Raw genomic sequence first — 16,377 nt, forward strand, 5'->3', positions numbered from 1 at the left:
TTGCTTAATTATTTGCTCCATTATCTTTAAGGTACTGACGTTAAGCTGACTGGTCTGTAATTTCCCCGGTTGTCTTTTATAGATTGGCACTATATTTGCCAGGACTAGAAAACAATGACAAATATTGCTCAGTGCCAAGATGAGCCCCCAAAATGTGAAAATGAGTGTGCGGACTTAGGCACTCCAGTCTAAAAATGAGCCCTTGTGTAATGCTAGAGAAAAGCAGATTTCCCATGGAAAAACAGCTAGCTCTCTCTGCTTTGACACTCCCTGCTACCGTCTACACATCACCTTGCTTTCAGGAGGCTTCCCAGCATAGGGCTCAATGAACAGGAGACACAAGTGAGTTTGGGTTATTTTTATTTTGATTGTAACGTCTGAACCAGTTCTCGAAGCGCAGGATGTAACAACATGAGGACGCTCACAGCAGCCTCTGAAATCTGACATGCATAAGAACTCAAACTTCTTCTAATGCAGGGACTTCAGGAATCTCCATGAGGGAAGAGGCCCCATAAAACTTCCTTGGGGTCCTGAAGACAACGTAGAGAGTATCTTGAGATAGTTTCCCCCATGTTTGTCTCCTGCACCTTTGGTGTTTGGCCTAGGCTTTGAATTTTGAATGAACCCACCCCTTTTTTTCAATCACAGAGGTTGGAATAAGCGCCAGTCGAGTTTCGAATAATAGAAATGTTTGGACAGTATAGGTCAGATTCAGCGGAACTGCACTCACCAACAGCTGGTCTGAGTTTGCCCCCATACATGTGTTTCCCTTCACCTGCTGATTCTCAGCAAGAAGGGAGAAGGGAACATGCAGAAGTGCTGAAATCTGCTGTTTGGCTCATGCTGTCCATATTTTTCCCCTTATAGTGCCACATGAAATATTCATGGACAATAGTTAGTAAGGACACAAAGTTCCTTATTAAATGACCATATTAAAATTATCTGACTCCTTTTCCAGTCATCATTAAATAATATCTAAGCATTTGTAACAAAGTGTTAATTATTAGACCATTATGTTACACTTTAAAAAGTGAGGGCCCGATCCTGCTGTCTGAACTCATAGTAAAGCTCCCCTTGATTTCCAGAGTACAGGATCAGACCCTAAATAAATACTATGTACAGTATATCTAAAATAAATATATAATTTAACATGAAAAATATCTCGTTAAATAGTTTCCCTCCCCGCCTCCATCTAATAAAGCCGCAGTCAGTCTCCGCAGAATCGAAGTCTTTCACAGTTAGTTCCTCAGCATGCGTTTGAAGGATCCAAATTCAGGTTTGGTTATAGTTACTCTCCAGTCCCTAGCAAAGCTCTAAAGCTAAGGTCCAGTTTTCCATCCTCAGCAGGAGCCCTTCAGCTGAGACTCCTCAAGGAATTCCACTGCTTATTGGAAACCATCCAGCAGGAAGTCACCTCTCCTGCCACCTTCTTCCATTCCAGCAGATCAGGTTGGCTCATTGAGATGCGTTTCAGTAAAGCAATTCCCTGACACAACCCCCAAAAACAGATACTCCCCTTCTACTCCCTTTGGTTTTTCAATAGGTCCAATAAACAGAGTCTTAAGTTCCTATGTCTGGCTTCTTGGTGGAGGTAGAATTGCTTCACTGCTGAATCCTGAAACACAACACAAGGCTGGGTCATTTCACATCACGGCTTGTGCCTTGTGCAAGGCGACGTGCTTTAGCGGTGGGTGCAGATCCTCACAGAACACCCCGCACCGATGCATTGATTCAGGAAAACACTGAAGCCCATACATGGAACTTAGGAACATGCCTACGTCAAAGGAATTCAGGCACATGCGTGAATGCTTTCCTGAATCAGAGCCAGAGTAAGTGTCCCATCCATTTGGATGTGGAGTACTCTGAGCTCCCAATGACTTCAATGCAGCCTCTCAGACCTTGCAGAATCAGGGATGCAGGTAGGTATTAACAATATGCCTCATCTTCACAGGTACTGATCACCAACAGCTCCCACTGATTCCTGTGTGGGTTGTGCCAGGATCAGACCCAACAACCTATATTTACCTTTTTGATAAAGCCTCCCCTGGAACGACACCCACTAATTAGTAAACCCTTCTACATATTAATTTACCCATCTGGGAGACATGACATTTTCCTAATTTAAAAACCTGGAAGCATGTGTGATATCAGCGTTTGGACCAGCGGAGGGGCATTTCCCAGCACCTGCCCACCACTGAAGTGCAGCTGCCTCTGGGGTGAAACACAGCCTCTGATTGCCAGTGCAACACTGGAAGAATACCACTACACCAGTGGCTGAGGAAGGGAGTGTGGAAGAATGATGCAGTAATAAGGGAAGGACACGTGGGAGCGAAAAGGTAGGGCTTTTTTAAGGCAAGATTTAAAGAAGGGAGAGAGGCAGGGAATCCCAGAGAGACAGAGGGGAACAAGTGAATAAACAACCCTCAATTACGGAGAGGGGAAGCCATGACCAGAGGGGTGAGCAAGGGAGCTATGTGGCTCTGAGGTCAGAGAGACAGAGCAGAGGGAGCAGGACCCTGTGAGCAGGGGATTGGAACAGCAGAGTGGGTTGGAAAGGGGGAAGCATAGAGGAGCATCACCCAGAGAGGGACTGGGCAGAGCAAGGCATCGTTGGTCTTTGGAAACCAGCAGGGTGATTCAGAATTGGGCTCAGCCAGGAAGCCACAGATGGGTACAAAGCGATCCGTTCACTTTAGGCCAGTGGCAGGGCCAGGAGACCCACTGCAGAGTCACGGATTTGCTCCTCTGGGGGCTGAATCAGAGAAACGGGGTTTGTTCCCTATCGGAGCTCAGGTAATAGGCACAGGCTATCGAGCTCCCAGTCTCAATCCGAGAAGGACGCATTAGTCATTGTCAGACTGCACGAGAGAACAGAACTGGCCCAGTGTGACAGAACATCTGCAGAACCCATCAAGATCCATGCCCACCAGCTGCACCTGTCGCTGCCCACAGGGCCTGGCCCAGCAGGGCCGTGTGCAGTCTTGCAGATGGAAGCTGTCCCTGCCATGCCGCAATGCCCATGCCGGAGGGTTACCTTGCAGGTCCCCCGATGCCATCAGTGGTTTCCGGTGATGCCCAACTTAATTTTCTCTTCATTTTCTACATCATAAACTCCTCTTTTGTGACATCTGCAAACACAAGCAGACAGACATTCACTAGCATGCCGCTGGTGCTCTGGTCAGGGTCACGAACCCACCCGCCACAACAGGAGCCGCCTGGGGCCGTCACTGTTCTCATCTTGGCCATAAGATGCAGTGTCACACCTTCCATCTCAGTCCCTCCCTTGGGGAGGGACGCAAGAGGCTGGGCATCTCTGATGTCTGGAGAAAGAAAGCAACTGCTTCCCATCAGCCCACTTCTCCCCAAGCTGGTTTGACACTGCTGGATCTTCCCTTCAGAAGCCAGGGCAAAGCTGGGAACAAACCCAGCCCATGGTGAGCATCAAAAACAAACACTCAAGACAAGGAGGACAGAGAACTGGACAGCAAGGTGGTCCCAGGCTATAAATGCCATCAGCCACTGAGCCAGGGAGACCCCTGCTCCCATACACAGAGGGCTTGATCCCCAGGGAACACCAGCACTGGTATCAGCAGGGGCAGTTCACCCAGGTTGGGGTGAGGGCTCTGGGTTTAGGAGCAGGCGGGTGTATCCCATGCAGTGCGACCACAGGGAGCCTCCTTCCCTCCCACCCCCGAAGTTGCGGGGCAGGTCTTGTGAATAGCGTGTGGCAGCCCACTCCCCAATACCTGAGCATGAGCAACGCAGCAATGATGACGAGACACAGAGAGGACAGCACAACTGCTACGACGGCCAATGCCGTGGTGTGGTCATAGCTGGTGGAGGGGTTTTCCACGGGGAGAGTGAGGCCATGGCACCGCTCACCATGGTACCCTGGCTGGCATCTAGTTTTGGGGAGAGGAAAGACAGTTTAAAAGACAGTAGTAACAGGGAACTCTAGGAGCAAAGTTTTGCCTTGGGCATTAATTAACATCAGAACTGTTCTCCAGCCCCTTCCACCCATGTGTCACAGAACATTTCCATCCCCCTCCTAGCTCTCAGGACACAGCATGGCCTCCTCCTCACTGGTGAGACTCAGCCCAAGGCCCCGAAACTTCGCTCAGTGCTTCGATCCTTCAGGCCTGGCATCGCCATTGCTGGCCTTAGCTGCACCCTCTCCAGGGCAGTCATCTCCCCCCAGGGACCGGGGCAGTGTCCCTGACAGGTCCCAGTATCGCCTATTGCTCTCTGCTGTCCTTCCCACATCCAGTACAGCCCAGCACCCTGCCCAACCTTTTGGCATTGCTGCTGTGCACTGGGCTGGCATTTCCCAAAGTGAATCACAGTGAGAACTCGCCCAAGCATCAGGATGGGGCTCTCTAGCCTGCCTGGATCCCCAGCAGGATGGATTCAAGCCTTCAGCATGAATATATTGGGCTCCATGCAGCTTGTCACATGGGGGTCTTCCCCACAAGACTTTTGAATCCAAGGCTCTGCGGAGACATTAGCAATCCCACAACATTTTCAGGGACCTTGCTCCAAAGTGCCCTGCTGGCGTGCAGCGTGCTGTGATCCCTTTGGCTATCTCGCTCCTCCCCAGAGCTGGCCGTATTTCACAGGTGAGTAGAACACTGAATTCATTCAGTGCTATGTAAAAAAAAAAAAAGCGTCAGAACAGCTGCCCCGTGCATGATGGGCTCCCAGCTCCATCCAGTTCTGTTTGTCTGACCTGAACCGTCCTAGGTCACCTAAACCCTCCAGATCCTGTCACATGCCTTCCACTGCTCAGAAGCGAGTGAGAGGGCGTGAGATTTGTGGGGAGGCAGGCTGAAGGGGTGGGACCAGGGGCATCACTCCACCCTGACCATCAGGGTCAGAGTTTTGTCATTGGGACACGCTTGAGAAATCCCAGCTCCCGTTAGATACAGGCTAAGAGGAGGCCATTAAAATATGAGCTCAACTAAGTGTCGCCCACTGCACAGAGATCCTTGAATTCTATTAGCACGTCAGGGACTTAGAGTTCAGCACTAGGACAAACCTCTTCAGCTCCCATTTTCAGAGCCTGGAAGTCCCATTTAAGGAAGCCAAGGACAGGTCTGACCTCGTGCTTGCTAACGGAGATGAAAGAGGTTTGAATGCCTCCTCTGGGGATATTTCCCACAGATGCACTTCTCAAACGGGAGCAAACGAACACTTGTGACACATGCGCCACCCACCTCTCCTCTGCCCAGGTAATTATTCATGTAACAGAAATAAAATCTGCATCAGAGCCAGGAGGCTAATTACCCAAACACCCCTTGCAGTGAATCAAAGGAGAATCACGTAAACAGCCTAATATACACACACACACACCCATAGCCCCAGACCCTTGCCAAGGCCCAATCAGAGAGGGATGAGCTTCTCGTCAAACATGTGGACACATGCCAGACATCCAGATCAAGTGTCCCATGTTTAGATCGAGCGCCATTAAATCCAGCACATGCCATGTGTCAATGTCATCTTTAGCCTCCAATGCTCACATTACACCAAGGGCAAAGAACCACAGGAGCTAAGGGGCCAGAAGGTCTCCAGCAAACCCCAAGCCCTGTCCAGAACAAAGTGCTGCCAGTGCCCTCAGCTAACACCATAGTGTGCTACATCGACATGTTCTCCCAACAACCACAGCAGGCAAAGGTCGCAATGAAACTCAAAGCAGCAGCCCTGGATCTGCTGAAGACGCTGGCTGAGCAGAGCAGGGCTGGAATGCTCACAATCCCTCAGCTTTCTCAGCGGGTGGCTACTGGATACCAGCCACTGCAGCTGAGAACTTCGGACTCCTTTAGATCTTGTTAAAGGCCAGAGCAGTGGCCTCAGTGAGCCACCTTGGAGCCTCTGCTCTAGTCAGGGAGAAGGGGAACTAAGGCAGAAGAGTGCGGCTAGGGAAACTAGCTCATGGGAATGGGGCCTTCTGAACAGTGGTGTCTGCCTCCAGATGCTGAGGTCTGGATGGGTGAGCCTTAATCCAGCTCCTGCCCTTGCCCTCCGAACACCTCCTTTCATTGCTGCCCCAAAGGCCTTGTCCCCACAGGAAGCACTGGTTAAGAAAGAGCATCCCCAGCCAGATCCATCAGGAGTTCAGTCAGGTGCCTGACTGTCCGGAGAGTCCGTCCCCTCAGGTGCCTGCTGCGCTCCTGCAAGAGGTGTCATCGACCTCTGCAGCAGCCCAGATAGTGAGCTGTTTAGGACCCTTACAGCAGAGACTGCTCTGCTGGCGGCTGCTGCGAGCATCATGTTTCAGGAGCCAGCTGCTCAGGCTGCTAGGAATTCCCTCAGCTGCAGCTTCAGGGCAGAAAACACTCAGAGGCTCCCAGAGCAGCACTCACTGATCTCTGCAACACCACGCTGCCCCACGTTTCCAATGCCAGAAGGTTGCACACGACGAGCCAAGGCTCTGCGATCTTCAGCAAGTTCGGTGGACAGGCAGCGGTAGCTCAGGGGACAGGTTAAAGAGCACCACCAGATCAGTGTTCTGGGCAGTCTGACAAGAAATGAACTGCAAGGTTCAGGCCAGTGTCAACATTGCAACAAACTCTCACTAGCTTCAGCTTCCCCGACCTGTGCAGTGGGCATGGGTGACTGATACTTCCCTACCTCCTGAGGGTGATGGCAGAGGGAGTCCATTCATGTCTGAAAGAACTTTGAGCTCCTCAGAGGAAAGCACCCAGGAGAGGCAGAGAATGATTAATTAACAGTAGTCCAGCCCAGGGAAGCAGCTCCAACACGGGGGTAAACAGAGGAATGGCTCACAATGGAACAGCTTCAACATGTTCCTGGCAGGCTGCCATGCATGGTGCCCTCAAAGCTGTTGTCTCCAACCCTGGCTGCTTGGAGCTGGGACAGAGATAGTCTAAACACCATATTATCCTTCTGCTTGCACTACTGCACTGGTGCAACAGACAGGACTGTCACATTTGAAGAGGTGGAAGAAGAGATTTACTTTCCCTTTCCAGCCCCCAAGCCCTGAACTGCTGCAGAAGAAGAGCAGAACCCTGCACTAGATGGTCTAGGACAAGAAGGCCTTGAAGGGAGCTCCTCAGAAAGAGACCTCAGTGCTGGAGAAGACCATCTGCATGGTGAGACAGTACCAGACAAGCAGAAGTGCACATAAACTCTAATGCGGAGGGAGAACTTGCTTGCAGCACTCACAACAAATACATCAGCTTAACAAAGAGAATCCTAGAAATCAGAGATGGAAGAATCCAGTCACATCTAGCCCCAGCTCCCGCTAGCCACTGTAAAAACCTTCCCTACAAGGTGTTCTCCAGGGCTTTTTTCTTCAGCTTCCACTGTTTCCCTTTGAGAAACTATTCCATGGCCTAGTGGGTCTCACTGGTACACTGTGTGACAGTAGCGGGTGCATATGCCTAATGCTGAATGAAAGCATTTTTCGGTCTTGTCCTTTGAAGACATCAAGAGTAGGTTCTTGGTGTGGGAAGAATACTCAGTCACTCTGCGAATGTCAGAGTCTCCCAGGGCTAAGTGGATCCTTCCAGCTTCCCCGTTCTCCGTGACTCTTCCTCTATCCCCTCCCTACCCATCACCAGAGCTGCTACCTGCACAATACGCCATGGGACACATTAATTAGATGGGCCCTTGGAAAAAGGAACAGCCATGTTCAAGAGCAGCCACTGAGTTCAGGTGCCTTTGTTGCTGGGTGCCCAGCTTGAGACGCCTATGGTTAGATTTTCAGGAGAGTTCAGCTCCCTGCTCCCAGGACCTGATCTTTAGAGGTGCAGAACATCTCAGCTCCAACTGACCTGAGCTGAGCTGGAGTTGGGGGGATCCAGCACTCCTGAAACACAGGCTACAGGCACGTGAGTCTGGGTTCCTAAAGTCAGCGCCCATTTCTGAAAGCGTGACTGGAAAGGGCTACCAAGTGTCCTGCAATAGACAAACACGCCACAAAAGGAAGTTGTGTCGTACTGACTTCCTGAAGGCTAAACTCCGTGCTCACTCAGGGCCCACGGAGATTCACGTGGCATCCCCGGTATCAGACCACTGGGGAATTTAATGGAAGGCCGACATGTGCAATAGAGGGACACACATCTGGACCTGTGTCTTTACCAAGACCCAACGGAGTCCAGGGTTGAGCACAGGGTGCCAAAGCGATGCAAAAACTCAAGCAGCATGTGAAAACACAATAGTATCCTCACAGAGTGAGAGTATGTGGAGCCCTGCAAATCCGCGGATGTATTGTTCACCATGTTTGTGGACCGCGGATTGGATGTGGATCCAAATTTTGTATCTGCACAGGGCTCTAAGAGTATGCACTAAAAATATCTCCTACACTCTTCCTGTGTGTGGTTTAGAGAATTCAAGGAACAATGACTAAGGTTTCCCTAGGACAGAGATATGCTGATAACTTACATGCAGGATGGAGCTTTCAGCTCTCTGATGTATTTGCATTCTCCATGAATACAGAAGTCCTTGTACTTTCGCAGACATGGGTCTCTCTTCTTCCCCTTGCCTTTGCCCTTCCTCCTTTTCTTCCCGTTCCCTTCTTTTTTTGGAGTAACCAGACCTTCTGGCTTGGACAAGAAGGCAACTGGAAGACAATTTTAAAAGAAGAACAGAAGTCAACTCAACTGTATCCAGCACAGCATTTTGTCAGGCATCTGCCTCAGCTCTAGCATCACTGACAAACTATCTGCCCCCAGCCAGAGGTTTCACCATTTTTGCAGATTTCAACAAATATCAGAGCATTTCTGATTCATAAAGATGCTAAAGGAAAGAAAGGAACAAGTTAGTGGAGATTCAGAGAGAAAAACAGCACAGTACATATCTCACATCTTACTATTATATACACTGGTTTCCACTGACCACAGAAGATTAGGCATTGAGTCTTTATCTACCCTTTATTTCTCTGATCAGTCTGGTCTTTTGTAAGAGACTATTCATAGTCCTAATCAGGCTGATTTTCCCGTGGTTACAATGATGGCTTGCACATAGGACACATGCAGTATTACAGGGCACTGGCAGGTCAGTTCAGGCCCCAAATTTAGGTTTTCTGAAAACAGGCTGATGTAAACAGACACAGTCCCATGAAATCTGCCGTTTTTGAATTTCAGTGGAAACAATTTTTAAAGTCAAACAATGCCTCCCCAACCTGTGCTTGCAAATTACTCTGACGACAGCTACAGCACACCAGGCCATCCTGATGCTCCCCACAGACTTAAAGTGAAACTGACCAGGCTATTCTCATTCTCCAAGTGAACAGCTTGATCCTGCCAGGTGCTGAGCACCATGAATTCTGAGGGACTTCAGTGGGAGCATACAGCGTGCCTCATTGGCTCAGGAACAAAAGCAGGAATGAAGGGATGGGAACCTTGTAAGAGTTCTTCACTCTATGGTGGTGTCAGTGACACAGCTGAGGAATCATCACCTTGTGCCATTACCACTCTGCATCCAAACATCACACTGCAACATGATGTCAACTTTCAAGCCTTGAAAGTGGATATGTCATAAGCTACTGTGTCTCTTCCCCCCCCCCCCCCCCCAGGCCTGGAGGAAGTGGTATTCCTCACTGAAACTGGGACAGCCCCAGACAACATCAGACATGTGGCAACCATGAGTCAACAGTGTGATGCAGTTGCAAAAAAGACTAACATCATTTTGGAGTGTATTAACAGCTATGTTGTATGTAAGAAAAGGGAGGGAACTGTCCCCCTCTACACAGCACTGGTGAGGCCTCAGCTGGAGTACTGTGTCCAGTTCTGGACATCACACACTTTAGGAGAGATGTGGACAAATTGGAGAGAGTTCAGAGGAGAGCAACAAAAATGAGACAAGGTTTAGAAAACCTGACCCGTGAGGAAAGGTTAAAGAAACTGGGCCTGTTTAGTGTTGAGAAAAGAAGACTAAGGGGGGCCCTGATAACAGTCTTCAGATATGTTGAGGGCTGCTCTAAAGAAGACTGGGATCAATGGTTCTCCATGTTCACTGAAGATAGGACAAGTAGTAATGGGCTTAATCTGCAGCAAGGGAGATTCAGGTTAGATATTAGGAAAAGTTTTCTAATTCTAAGGATAGTGACGCTTTGGAACAGGTTACCAAGAGACATTGTGGAATCCCCATTGCTGGAGATTTTTAAGAAGAGACTGGGCAAACACTGGTCAGGATGGTCTAGGTTTCCTTGGTCCTGACTCAGCACAAGGGTTGGGCTAGATGACCTCTCGAGGTCCCCACCAGCCCCACATTTCTATGATTAAGGGCTAGGTTCCAATACCCTCTCTCACTTGGAGTAAGGCCTGAATCCTTCAGCACCCCTTGGTAGGCAGCAGAAACTGACCTCCAAGTACCACACAGTGTGGGGGGCCTGGCAGTACTGGCAGGTTCAGACTCCACTAGGGCCAGAGAAATAGACGAAGGAGCCACCTGGGGTATTGTAGGAGCTTTGCAAGTTGTCATTTCATGAAGAACCACAGAGACCACAAAACTCACAGGAACTGTGTGTGTCTGATGGGAGCCCTGCTGGTTTATCTCCCTGCCGCAGGCGCTGTGACCCACAGGGCAGAGGGTTGCTATCGCAGGGAAAGGGGAAGGACGCTCAAAACTGCACCATGGTGCTTTCACTTCTCCCTGCTTGCCTCCCAGGCCCTTGTGCCTCTATCCCCTTGTCAGCAGATCAGAGATCAAGGAAACTCTGCAGGTGCAGGACAGAATCATTTGAGGGAAGCCATCTCACAGGCCTGTCGTTCCACTCTGGCCAGCAGCTGGCTGACAGGCACAAGAAGTAGGAAGGGTGTGGGGTAAGCCAAGAGCAGAAAATGATGGCACAGACCCCTACATGCAGAGAGCATGTTCCAGACTGATCAGTGCCTCGAGATAGCTCAGGGACATCTCGCTTCCACTGGGTACGGCTGACACAGCAGCTAGAGGCATCAGGAGAGATGGGGTTTGAAGAAGGGGCTCCCAGGCCAGAGAAGAACTGATGACCACCTTGAGCAGTGTGTCTCAACCCATCCACGCTGGCCACCCTCATCAAATATTTTCACAATCCACTTACTTTGCTATAAAGCAAGGGTGGCAATGATCAACCTATGTGATTCATTTGTGTGTGTATTTTGAGAGGCTGACAGAGAACACTTACCGCAGAGGGCAAGGGTGTGAGGGGGAGCCAGATCTTCTCTGCTTTAGACTTTAATAAAATTTCACCTTTGCAATCACTCTGACTGCTCTCCATGACCCTCCCCCCAAAGGGTGCAACCCCCCCAAATGAGAAATGCTGCCCTAGAGAGTGTGGGGGAGGTGAGAACTGGTGACTACCACTCCCTGAAGTACTAGGGTCACATCCAAATATCCCACTCCCAACTGATCCTCTTCTCAGAGCTGAGACATCGGAGGCCTGTCAGCTCACCCACACTAGTGCGAGACACCTCTCTCCCTTCCAAATGCTCACTGCTTGCATTCAGAAAGAAGAAATGCGCACACCCCAAGAGGAGCAGAGAGATGTGGAGAAATGGAGAGGAGAGGGCAGCCCAGGGAGTGTGGGTGTGAGGTGGGGAGAACTGTGACAGCTAGTGATGGGCAGAGACAGGAAAGGAGAAAAGTTTATGGTGAGAACAGACAGGGAGAGAGGATGAGTCTCCGCAAACTCCACCCCTGTGGTGCAATAGATCAGCCTGGTTTTGCAAAGCTGATGGGCACACATCGCAGATGGAGAGGAACCAGCCTGGAGAGGGAACAAAAAAAGAGGAAAAGCCACAGAGCGTAACAGGCAGACGGTGTGCGTGCGTGCAATCTGAGTGACATCAGTGGAGTTACATTGGTAACTCCAGATCTGAAATTGTCCCTGTGTCAAATCCTGGTCACGACCAAGCTAACTCCCCCACTCCTGCGGTATTCAATGGGACCAGCACTTCGCCCAAAGAACATCAGAGAAACCAAACATAAATGGACAGGCACAGCGGGGTGAAGGTGGACTCAGATGCCCGCAGCTCAGTGACTAACCCCTGGTTGGTATGAGGAGTAGCAGTGTGTGGGCAGTGGGGTGTGACTCATGGGTGGTGACCACTCCAGACGGGGATGGCATGCAATCTCAACTGGATGGATCCACAGGGGAGCGTCCCAGATGATGTAATACAGAGAGCTCAACCTTTCTGTAGGCTTTTGGGAACCATCCTATAGAAGCGAATAGGGAATCCCATATATTTTATAGATTTCTACACAGGGGTGCAAAACACCCATGGAACGGATCTCCTTCTCTATTGAATGACATGGGGTTTTAAAGCCATTTCCACAGAGCCCTCTCAGTGCCCTCACTAATCTAGACTGGATATTTTCCTAAAAGGCCTGTGGCTGATTGTAATGGCCCCTTCTGGCCTAGGAATCTATTAATCTATTCCGTTCTATAGGACTTTCCCACAAAAGAGAGGACATTACTTCAACAACTGAACAGTTACAGGACCCCTTAGCTACCAAGTCTCCCTCTCCTCCTGCTCTGGAGAGGGCTGTGCATTAAACATGCCATCAATGACTGCACATGGCAAAGAACTGAGTGCTGGATCTGGGAAGAGTCCCCAGGGACTAGGGGTAATGGGGATGCAGCACTGGGGATTTGAGTGTAATGCAGCACTGGGTCTCGGCAGGGGCACTAAGGACTCCAGGGTAACAGAGAAGGCAAAGAGCACAGAAAAGGAACTACTAAAAACAACTGAACCGACACAAAGCAAATAAGGCAGGAATTTCCGTGGGAACATTCTGGCCTGGCTTCCCCTCCCCCGTTGGATTCCTGCTGTCAGGGCTTTGCACACATCAATCAACAACAGAACTGCCCCCTCAGCTCTGGGGCTTACCCCACTCCTGGCCTCTCCCACGGACACTCCTTGTCTTTCAGCACCCAAGAGGAACTCTCCCCAGAGTCAACCCCACTCTAGCTACAAAAGTTTCTCCCTATCCACCCGGCCTAGGCAATCACACCATGCTCCTCACCCCACAAGCAGCCGCAGGAACAACCTCCCAAGCCAGGCCAACATGTAAGCACCCCCTTAATGCCATGCCAGCTCAGCAAAGCAGGTGGTTAGCTTTAAGCATGTTCCTTGGAAGCCAACGGGACATGCTTAAAGTTAAGCACCTGCTTATGTATTTTGCTGCATTTGACTCACTCCCTCTCCTTCCCCCTCTCGCCATGGTGTCACACAGAAGATGCGGCCTGTGACATTCCCTTGTGCGGGGAAAAGGTCCCCTGGCACCAGGTCACTTCCTCCCTTACCCAGGAAATCCCAGCGCTGCCAGAGCTAAATCGATTTCCCTTCAGCAGCCCGCTGTGCTTGTTCCTGAGCTGGGCTCCCAGCCTCTCACCTTGGATCCGAGCACCCAGCCTCTGGGCAGCCCCGGATCGGGACCCGCGGGCTGCCTGCCCCCGCTTCCCACCGCCGCAGGGGAGGCCACCTGGCGCTGCCCGCGGCCGGCGAGCCCCGCACACACGCACCTCTCGGGAGCTCCAGGAAATAATCCCCCGACGAGAACCCGCCGCCGTCCAGATCGCGCTCCTCCTCTAGCCCGCTCCCGAGCAGCCGCGCGACGGACCGGCCGCCGCTCGCCTCGTGGAAGCCCGGGCCCCGCAGCACTTCCAGCCCGGCTCCGGGCGCCGCCGCTGAACACCCTGCGGGACAGAGAGTGGCGTTCCTGAGAGGACAGCGCCGGACACCGCACCGCACCGCAGCTGCCAGGCGCTCGCCATAGGCAGCCCCGGGACTGGGTACTGTATTTACAGTCACAGCCCTGGGCGGGCCGCCCCCCGGGTGACTGAAGGTGCCAAGCCCGCGACAGCGTCCGCACCCCGGCAGGGCACCGGCCGCAGCGCCAGGCCGGGGGCTGGGAACTGCACAGCGGTGCCCAGCTGGCGGGAGCGGAGCGCTCGGGACGGGCTCCTGGAGGGAGGCCAAGGCGAGGGGCTCCCCCGCCAGAGGGAGCCCGGCCCCGGCCCGTTATGCAAGCGCGGCCTCCAGCACCTGGACACTGGGCGCGTGGACAGGGGGGTCCGGGCTGCCCGGCGGGCTCGGCCGCGGCGCCAGCGCACGGGCCATTCGGGGGAGGGGCCCGGGCAAGGAACAAACTTTGCCCGCAGCCGCCGCTCGCGCTCCCCTGCCGGACGGCGCCGGGCGCAGCTCTCCCCGCTCCTCACCTGCAGCCAGAAGGACGCTGACAGCCACGAGCAGCCGCTTCATGTCTCTCCCTGCCCGGCGCGTGGCTCCCCCACTGGCTGCTCCCACCCGCTGGCCGTGCCCGCGGCGCTCTGGGCTCGGCTCTGCGATCGCCCCGCTACCTCCCACGGCACCCGCCTCGCTGCGCCGCCTCGCGTTAGACACCGCTGGGCTCCCTCGGTCCTGCCAGACGGCTTGCTCTGCCCGACCGTCCCGGCTCACATGTGCCCAGCTCGCAGCAGGAGCCCTCTCTCTCTCCAGCCCCAGTCTGTCCCAGCACCAGGGGTAGAGGGTGGGGCCATGCTGTTGTGTACGCCACGCCCGCTGAGGGCGGGGGATGGCGTGAGTGCTTTGGGGACTGAGTGGGAGGGGGATTCCCTCTGTCAAGTTGGTGCTGGGTGACTCAGGTCCCCTTACTTTGGGGGGTGAGACCGCCAGGTTTCTTGGGGGTGGGGCAATCTGCAAGTCAACTGTAAAAGTTTAATTAGGCAGGCCAAAAAAGAATTTGAAGCGCAACTAGTAAAAGACTCAAAAACTCACCCAAAAAAAAAAACTTTTTAAGTGCGGTAGAAGCAAGAAGCCTGCCAAACAATCAGTGGGGCCACTGGAGATCTGGGTGCTAAAGGAACACTCAACAAAATGTAATTGCAGAGAAACTAAATTAATTCTTTGCATGGGTCTTCACTGCAGAGGATGTGAGGGAGCTTCTCACACCTGAGCCATTCTTTTTTGGTGACAAATCTGAGGAATGGTCCCAGACTGAGGTGTCAATAGAGGAGAGTTTGGAACAAATTGATGAATAGCGATTGGTTAACAGGACCAGCTGCTATTCTGAAAGAACTCAAATATAAAATTGCTGAAATACTAACTGTGGTAATGTACCAGATGACTGGAGGATATCTAATGTGACACCAAATTTTTAAAAAGGCATCAGAAGCAATCCTAGCAATTACAGGCTGGTAAACCTAACTTCAGTACCAGGCAAATTGGTTGAAACTATAGTAAAGAACAGAATTATCAGACACATAGATGAACACTCTACATTGGGGAAGAGTCGACTCAGTTTTTGTAAAGGGAAATCATGCCTCACCAAGCTATTAGAATTTTTTGAGTGGCCCAACAAACATGTGGACAAGGATGAGCCAATGGATATAGTGTACATGGACTTTCAGATAGCCTTTGACAAGATTCCCCATAATAGGCTCTTAAGCAGAGTAAGCATTCATGGGATAAGAGGGACGGTCTTCTCATGGATCAGTAACTCGTTAAACGTCAGGAAACAAAGGTTTGGAATAAATCGTCAGTTTTCATAATGGGAGAGAAGTAAATAGTGGTGTCCACCAGTGATCTATACGGGGACTGGTGCTGTTCAGCTTAGTCATACATGATTCTGAAAAAAGGGTAAACAATGAGGTGGCAAAATTTTCAGACAATACAAAATTACGGAGGATAGTTAGGTACAAAGCAGAGTGCAAGGAGCTAAAAGGGAATCTCACAAAACTGGGTGACAGGGCAACAAAATGGCAGATGAAATAGTGTTGATCAAAGTAATGCACATGGGGAAACATAATCCCAACATAATCCCAACTATACATACAAGGAGCTAAAAGGGAATCTCACAAAACTGGGTGACAGGGCAACAAAATGGCAGATGAAATAGTGTTGATCAAAGTAATGCACATGGGGAAACATAATCCCAACATAATCCCAACTATACATACAAAATGATGGGATCTAAATTAGCTGTTACCACTCAAAAAAGAGATCTTGGAGTCATTGTGGATAGTTCTCTGAAAACATCCGCTCAATGTGTAGCAGCTGTCTAAAAAGCTAATCGAATGTTAGGAACCATTAGGAAAGGGATAGATAATAAGACAGAAAATAGCATAAAAGCACTCTATAAATCCATAGTACACCCACACCTTGAATACTGCATGCAGTTCTGGTTGCCCCATTTCCAAAAAATATATTGGAACTGGAAAAGATACAGAGAAGGGCAACAAAAGTGATTCGAGTATGAAACAGCTTCCATATGAGGAGAGATTAAAAAGACTGGCACTATTCAGCCTAGAAAAGAGATTACTAGAGGGGATATGATAGAGGTCTATAAAATTATGACTGGTTGGAGAAAGTGAATAAGGAAGTGTCATTTACTCCTTCACATAACACAAGAACCAGGGGGCACCCAATGAAATTA

General features: G+C 50.9%; 1 protein-coding gene across 1 annotated transcript; it reads right to left on the reverse strand.

Moving 5' to 3' along the window:
• Nucleotides 1-354: 354 nt before the first annotated feature.
• Nucleotides 355-14,426, reverse strand: HBEGF (heparin binding EGF like growth factor). The gene is made up of 6 exons (XM_074962137.1): nt 14,162-14,426; nt 13,466-13,639; nt 8,404-8,581; nt 3,747-3,902; nt 3,035-3,128; nt 355-1,615 (listed from the first exon to the last, which is right to left on the reverse strand). The coding sequence occupies exons 1-5, from the start codon at nt 14,202-14,204 to the stop codon at nt 3,056-3,058; spliced, it is 624 nt and encodes a 207-aa protein (XP_074818238.1). The 5' UTR covers nt 14,205-14,426; the 3' UTR covers nt 355-1,615; nt 3,035-3,055.
• Between the last annotated feature and the right edge of the window lie 1,951 nt (nt 14,427-16,377).

The sequence above is a fragment of the Natator depressus genome, chromosome 8 (genome assembly GCF_965152275.1).
Source record: "Natator depressus isolate rNatDep1 chromosome 8, rNatDep2.hap1, whole genome shotgun sequence".
Lineage (NCBI taxonomy): Eukaryota > Metazoa > Chordata > Testudines > Cheloniidae > Natator > Natator depressus.